General features: G+C 43.9%; 2 protein-coding genes across 2 annotated transcripts; both read right to left on the reverse strand.

The window, feature by feature from the left end:
• Positions 1 to 869: 869 nt before the first annotated feature.
• Positions 870 to 1,688, reverse strand: LOC122546287 (heat shock protein 30-like). The gene has a single exon (XM_043685060.1). It carries the CDS (start codon positions 1,618 to 1,620, stop codon positions 961 to 963), a length of 660 nt encoding a protein of 219 aa, XP_043540995.1. The 5' UTR covers positions 1,621 to 1,688; the 3' UTR covers positions 870 to 960.
• Positions 1,689 to 2,215: 527 nt separating this feature from the next.
• Positions 2,216 to 3,288, reverse strand: LOC122546286 (heat shock protein 30C-like). The gene has a single exon (XM_043685059.1). The coding sequence runs from the start codon at positions 3,099 to 3,101 to the stop codon at positions 2,442 to 2,444; it is 660 nt and encodes a 219-aa protein (XP_043540994.1). The 5' UTR covers positions 3,102 to 3,288; the 3' UTR covers positions 2,216 to 2,441.
• Positions 3,289 to 7,736: the final 4,448 nt, after the last annotated feature.

Below are 7,736 nucleotides of genomic sequence, written 5' to 3' on the forward strand. Positions count from 1 at the left end.
CTCTTGAGCCTTTCCATCAACTTCTGTTTTTGAAGTTGTTGTTTCTGATTATTGTGAAGCTGCAGGGAATATCTCTGAGATTGAAGTGTAGAAAATTGTGCAAGGACAGTGTCTGAACTGTAGTTTGATATCTTTTGACAGAGCTGGGTGCTGAAGAGATTTGCAAGGATGTTGGATCCACTGGAGTGTTGAGTTGTAAGGAGAGGCTGAATAGACTGGGACCTTTTCTCCAGGAAGACTGGAGGCTGAGGATGACCTTATAGAGGCTTATAAAATCATGATGGACACAGATAAGGTGAACAGGCAAGATCTTTTTCCAAGGATAGGTGAGTCCAAAACTAGAGGGCTTAGATTTAAGGTGAGAGGGGAAAGATTTACAAGGGACGAGAAGGGCAACTTTTTCACACAGAGGGTGAGCTGGCAGAGAAAGTGGTAGAGGCCAGTACTCTAACAACATTGAAAAGACATTTGGCCAATTACATGAGCAGGAAAGGTTTAGAGAGATATAGGGACTAGTGAAGTTTCCGATACCTGTTGGGCATGGTCGAGTTTACATGCTGGATGACTTGATGTCTCCGTGAGTATATGACCTGAGTTTTGACTTCGGCAGATCTAGACTGACTGATTTTATGCCCAGTTTTGACTTAATCAAACCTAAAAGGTGTACTTACCGTCACCGTGAATAAGGGAGGTCAGAGTGAAGATTATTCGTGATGTATCAGTTTTGCTTCTATCAAGTAAGAAGGTAGAATCATCATAGATAAAATTCAGAAGTATTCATTGTTCCAATATTCATGCATAAATAATTTACCTGTACATGAATTCTGATGAAAGCACATTACAGATTTACAACTTGAATACAATGGATTTGACAAAAATATATTTTCATCTCACATATCAGAAACTCATTGCTGCTTTTGAACAATTATTATATCTTCAAAAGTTCATTGTAACAGAGTCTTAACTGGACATCTGTTCTTCAGCTTTCTTGTTCACCACATCCTTCCCACTCTCCTGTTCCTCTGCCTCTTGGTCAGGATTGAGCCGGGGAGTGGCTGTTGTATCCAAGGTGATGTTGATGGGGACAGTCCGTTCATTCACAGCTGGCAGTGCCAGGCGCGGGGCTTGAACCTTCAACCGACCGTCCTGTGACAAACAGCATCGAAGAGCTTCAGCATCGACATCCTCTGGCAGCTTGAATTCTCTCCTGAACTCTTCATATTTGTAGCTGTAACAGCCGCTGCCATCATCACATTTCTTCTCGTGTTTTCCTGTCACCAGCACTTTTCTTCCAATTACTTTCACCCTCAGGTCTTCTGGGGGGAAGTGCTGGACATTCAGGGACACAGAAAAGCCATCTCCATCCTTGTCCTCGGATTGTCTTTTACCTTCTCCATTAGCATCAGATTTGTTGTCTCCAGTTCCTGGTATTTCCCCAAAATATTCTGCTGTCAGCTCCTCAAGAACTCGATGGATGAACTTCATGCCCTTTCTCGCTTCTTCCACCTGTTCCCACATGTTACATTCAAGTGGTTCCCAGAGCCTGTGTGCAACAGGCACCAGTGTGTATACAGGCTCCTGGCACAGACGTGAAGGGTGGAAAGCCCGATAGCTCAGCATTGTCTCTGCCTCTTCTCTCACTTCCCTCAAACTGACTGATGTGAGCTCCCAGTCTTCAGTCTCTGATCTACTGCAGCACTCTGAGCTCACACCTTAAATATTCTAGTGCCGGAAATCCAGACATTTCCAGAATGTCCTCACGTTTGCTGGGTTTATCACACATAAGCTGACAATAAATAGCTTCATATCTCAGCCTTACTTTCAACTGGAACCTTACTCTTATTCAACTGGAACATTATAAAATCTATTTATGAAGCAAGTAGCTGCTTTTATTCCCAGATAATTATACCGATTTTTTTAACCCAGTGGAATCAGTTCCCACCATCCAGTAACTGTGCGGTGCAGTGACTAGTGTCTGTGTTGAGCAACAAGCTGCTGTTGCTGCTCATTCTGAACACGAAGAGAAACTCTTGTGTCCAAAGAGGTCCTCGGGTATGGTGTACTGGCTCTGTACTGAAGTTTGATCTCATAGATGGAACCAAGTTCAGATTTAGGCAGATCTTCACTTGCTGAGTCATTTTGTGTTTTAAATTGATCCCAGTAAATTATATTTTTATCTTAACTGAAAAAAATGTCAACATGGAGAATTTTAATGGTGGAGCAGTTTCATTTTATGAGGTTAAAAGGAAGAATCATTGTCATAAACTTTCAAAAGAGTTTACTTTTCCAAAATACGTACATAAGCAACACTTATAATAACCCAGGACATATTGACAAGTTGAAGACAATTACTTTTCAGCAATATACATTTATCCTGGTCTGAGAAATACATGACTGCATATGAACAGTTCTTATAACTGTAAAAGTCCATTGTAACAGTCTTAGCTGTACATCTGTTCTTCAGCTTTCTTGGTCCCCACATCTTTCACACTCTCCTGTTTCTCTGCCTTTTGGTCAGGATTGAGCCAGGGAGTGGTTCTTGTATCCAGGGTGTTGTTGATGGGAACGATCAGTTCATTCACAGCTGGCAGTGCCAGGCGCGGGGCTTGAACCTTTAACCAACCATCCTGTGACAAACAGCATCGAAGAGCTTCAGCATCGACATCCTCTGGCAGCTGGAATTCTCTCCTGAACTCTTCATACTTGTAGCTGTAACAGCCGCTGCCATCATCACATTTCTTCTCGTGTTTTCCTGTCACCAGCACTTTTCTACCAAATACTTTCACCCTCAGGTCTTCTGGGGAGAAGTGCTGGACATTCAGGGACGCAGAAAAGCCATCTCCATCCTTGTCCTCGGATTGTCTTTTACCTTCTCCATTAGCATCAGATTTGTTGTCTCGAGTTCCTGGTATTTCCCCAAAACATTCTGCTGTCAGCTCCTCAAGAACTCGATGGATGAACTTCATGCCCTTTCTCGCTTCTTCCACCTGTTCCCACATGTTACATTCAAGTGGTTCCCAGAGCCTGTGTGCAACAGGCGCCAGTGTGTATACAGGCTGCTGGCACAGACGTGAAGGGTGGAAAGCCCGATAGCGCAGCATTGTCTCTGCCTCTTCTCTCACTTCCCTCAAACTGACTGATGTGAACTCCCAGTCTTCAGTCTCTGATCTGCTGCAGCACTCTGAGCTCACACCTTATATATTCTACTGCCAGAAATCCAGACATTTCCAGAATGTCCTCAAGTTTGCTGGGTTGTTCACACATAAGCTGACAATAAATAGCTTCATATCTCAGCCTTACTTTCAACAGGAATGACTCGACTCTGACACTCACTGGAAGGATTCCAGAGACTTTTGGAATGTGCTCAGAGTGACAGCACAGATGGGAGGAGCAATGTTAATGATTGACTGGCGAGAGAAGGCTGAGCCTGTGCGGCACAGTGATGTATGTTTGAGAAGAGATTGATTCATTGAAATATCAACTGAAACCATGAGGGAATGAAGAAACAGTGTTTCGTTGAAGAATTTTGTTATTTTCAGTGATTTATAGAAAATTGAAGTGATATGTCTTAGTTTCTGATGGAGTGAAATGCACAAAAGTTTTATTTATGTCCTAGAAAGTATTTTAGGCCTTTAGCTCATTTGTAGTAAAGATAAAATATATTTTAAAATGATGTACTTAGAAATTTAGCTGCTTTGTCCTTCAAAATTACCAAACCTTGTTGCCAACTATGATGTGATATGAGATTTCCAAAAATAGAAAATGAATAATATGCAACAGTAGCTTTGGTATCACACAGCACAGAGTGAGGCCATGTGCCATCTCTCGTGAAAGCGCTAACCAATCACATCTATTCCTTTGCCGAAGGTCTGGAAATTATACCTTTAAACATTTATATACAATTCCATCTTTTTGGACGCTTGAAAAGAAGATAAACAAATTATTTTCATATGTTAAAATTCATTAAATGGCTATCATTTATTTGACATTTGTGCAGCATTGAACACATTTTTATTGATTCTATTGTCGTATTGTTCCTTTCTATCCATCACTGTTGATGTTTCTCACAGCTCTGCAATAAGCTTTTTTTTCTGTCAATGTAACTCAGTAATGTTAATGATGGGAGAAGGCCACTGACTGATGCTGAGGAGAATGTTACATAGCTGATTGGTATTGTCAATTTAACCTTTATTGAAACATGCCACCAGAGGGAATTTTGGATTGCAGTTGCTGTAAAGACGGAAGAGCGCATGCAGAAATGTAGAAGTAGGGATCACTCTTTATAAATAACGGTTCTCAGTGTCAGGAGAAACCTCTTCTGGCATGGAGTCATTAAATTGAATTCTCTGTCCGAGCGAGCATTGGATACTGCATCTTTGAATATATTCAGTTGTGTGGGAAAGATCATTGTTACTATGGGAGTGATGGGTTATTGTGATAGACATAAAACTGGAGTAGAGGCTATAGTCATTATCAGTCGGGGTGTTAATGAGCAGCCTCGCAGGGTTCAAGGGCTGAATGGCTTACTCCTGTTCCTAGTCCTTGTGTTCAAGAATATTGTCCATACTCTTATTCAACTGGAACCTTATAAAAGCTATTTATGAAGCAAGTAACTGCTTCTATTCCCAGATAATTATACCGATTTTTGTTTTAACCCAGTGGAATCAGTTCCCACCATCCAGTAACTGTGCGGTGCAGTGACTAGTGTCTGTGTTGAGCAACAAGCTGCTGTTGCTGCTCATTATGAACACGAAGAGAAGCTCTTGTGTCCAAAGAGGTCCTCGGGTATGGTGTACTGGCTCTGTACTGCAGTTTGATCTCGTAGACGGAACCAAGTTCAGATTTAAGCAGATCTTCACTTGCTGTGTCATTCTGTGTTTTAAATTGATCCCAGTAAATTATATTTTTATCTTAACTGAAAAAAATGTCAACATGGAGAATTTTAATGGTGGAGCAGTTTCATTTTATGAGGTTAAAAGGAAGAATCATTGTCATAAACTTTCAAAAGAGTTTACTTTTCCAAAATACGTACATAAGCAACACTTATAATAACCCAGCACATATTGACAAGTTGAAGACAAATACTTTTCAGCAATATACATTCATCCTCGTCTGAGAAATACATGACTGCATATGAACCGTTCTTATAACTGTAAAAGTCCATTGTAACAGTCTTAGCTGTACATCTGTTCTTCAGCATTCTTGGTCCCCACATCTTTCACACTCTCCTGTTTCTCTGCCTCTTGCTCAGGATTGAGCCGGGGAGTGGTTGTTGGATCCAGGGTGTTGTTGATGGGAACGATCAGTTCATTCACAGCTGGCAGTGTCAGACATGGGGCGTGAACATTTAACCAACCATCCTGTGACAGACAGCATCGAGCAGAGTGGTGGGTTTCAGGGCAGGGGTGTGCTGTAGGGACAGGTTAGCTTTGGCCAGTAAAGTGACCTCATAGCCAGTTCTCCAGGTGGCAGTGAAATGTTGGGTTGCTGCTGGATTTAGCAGCAGGGAGACCGAATGGGGAACTAAAACAGTGCATGGGTGATCCAGCACGTGGGGATGGCCTTTTCTACTGTTATCGTGGCTGCTGCCCCAGCTCTCAAACACGGCAGCGTTCCCCTTACAACAGGCGGTAAATGTACAGAGTATAAACCAACAGGGCGCTGGAGATCCCCATGGAGCTGTGTTAAGATGCCGCATGTAAACTCCTCAGATTCATTGACATTGAGGTAAAATGGCTGAGTGTAGTCTGGAACCCCCAGGGCAGGAGCAGAGACTAGTCGCTGTTTTAATTCAGTGAATGCCTGTTCCATCTTTGGTGTCCAGGTCACTTTTGTTGGCTGCTTTGGTGAGGATGCCTCCCGTAGCGGCTCGTCAATGGCACGGTGGTCTGGGATCCAGTGCCTGCAATAATTCACCATTCCCTGGAAAGTCTGCAGCTGAGTTCTTGTGGCTGGTGGGGGAAGCTGAGTAATGGCCACGACCCGTTCTTTGGATAGTGCCCTGAGGCCATGTGAGAGTTTGTATCCCAAGGATTGTACTTTGTATTGGCAGAGTTGCATTTTCTCCATTGAAACTCTGCGTCCATCTTTTGCTAGACAGTGGAGCAATGTCTCAGTGTCCTGTGTGCATGATTCAGCAGAGGTAGAGGCCGGTAATAAATCGACCTTGTATTGGAGGAGGGTGCTGTGGCACGGCAGGTGTAGGGTGGAGAGGGTGCAATGTACTGCAGCAGCGTAGACTGTGAGGCTCTCCGTGTAACCCTGGGGAAGCCGGGTCCATGTGTACTGGCAGCCGCCGTACGTAAAAGCAAAAAGGTACTGGCTCTCGGGGGCCAATTTAATAGAGGAAAAGGCTGGGCAGTGGTCAATCACACAAAAACAGGTGGCGGAAGCAGGGATGCTGCTGAGTATGGTGTTAGTGTCCGTGACTACTGCGGAGCAGGAATCCACAATTGCATTTACAGCCCTCAGATCGTGGACAAAACGCCAGTTTCTGGGCCTCCCGGGTTGTGGGATGGGTAGGATGGGTGTATTACATGGACTGGTCATGGGAACTAGGACACCCTGTTGTAGGAAGGAGTCAATAACCGGCTTGATCCCTTCTACTGCTGCTGGCGACAGTGGATATTACCGTACAGGTGGCAGGATGGCTCCCTGTTTGAGAGTGACTGTGTGTATTAGGGTGGACACCACTTGGCGTGCATGGTTGGGGTGCTGTGTCCACAGTGATGCTGGAACATGGGCCAGCAACAGGGGGTTTTCATGGGAGGGGGCAGTGCCGGGGTTTGCGTGGTAAAAGTGGCTTGGAGTGTTGCAGGAGTGCAACACACACAGAACTCATCCTGCCCAAGTTGGGCAACCTCTACCAGGGGGACGGGGGCCTGACTAACTGAGGCAAAGTGGAGGGGTTACACGTCTAAAAGATAAGCCCAACCCCGGTACAACTGAGGGGACTCTAGGTGCTTGTGAGCACGACCAGGTGCAGCTGGAGCTGGCAGGGTCGGAGCTTCCAGGGCCATGGGAAATCGCTGCCTGCAGCATGAAGTAGTGTGTATCCAGGATTTCCAGCGTGAGACCCTGAGGGGAGCAGTGGATGCTGGCATTCAACTTGCACAACGTCTGCCGACACAGTAGGGCCACTGAGCATGAAGCAGAAATCATTGCAGTATTGGGGACAGTGACAGCTCTGATGCTGAAGTTGAGACGGTCAGATAGTCGCTCTACCATGGGTACTTCATACTCCCTGATGAGATGCTGCAGGCTTAAAATTATTTGGACCACGAAGCAACATTTAATTATGCCAATATAATTTTCTGAAAGCAGGATCGGGAGTTTGGGAGATTTAGTTTTCCAGTTTTCTTTTGCATTTTAATTCAGCCATATAAACTTCACGTTTATTCTCGTGCAGAATCATTCTGTCCCCCGGTCCAGGATGCGAAAATGTTACTTACACTGTATTATACTATATCATTGAACTTTATTGTATTATTTTTAAATAAACATACTTCTGAAAACTCTGAGAGAGAAGCAGTGTACAGTCTGATGCCAATTTAGCTTTAGTGCAACCGCATGGATCTACTTTAGTCAATTCTTTGACTAGTTAGAGAGTGACAGAAGGGCAGTCATGGTGTATATGAAGAGCAGAAACATTAATACCTTATTAATAAAACTTATGCAGAACTTTGATTTCATAACTACTCATGGTTCCTGAAAAGAAAAACCATGATAGATCACCA

Source organism: Chiloscyllium plagiosum, unplaced genomic scaffold (genome assembly GCF_004010195.1).
Source record: "Chiloscyllium plagiosum isolate BGI_BamShark_2017 unplaced genomic scaffold, ASM401019v2 scaf_71662, whole genome shotgun sequence".
Lineage (NCBI taxonomy): Eukaryota > Metazoa > Chordata > Chondrichthyes > Orectolobiformes > Hemiscylliidae > Chiloscyllium > Chiloscyllium plagiosum.

Bases quoted from the DNA above. Each gene is read 5' to 3' on its own strand.
- LOC122546287 (XM_043685060.1), bottom strand. From the start codon at position 1,620: ATGCTGAGCTATCGGGCTTTCCACCCTTCACGTCTGTGCCAGGAGCCT.
- LOC122546286 (XM_043685059.1), bottom strand. From the start codon at position 3,101: ATGCTGCGCTATCGGGCTTTCCACCCTTCACGTCTGTGCCAGCAGCCT.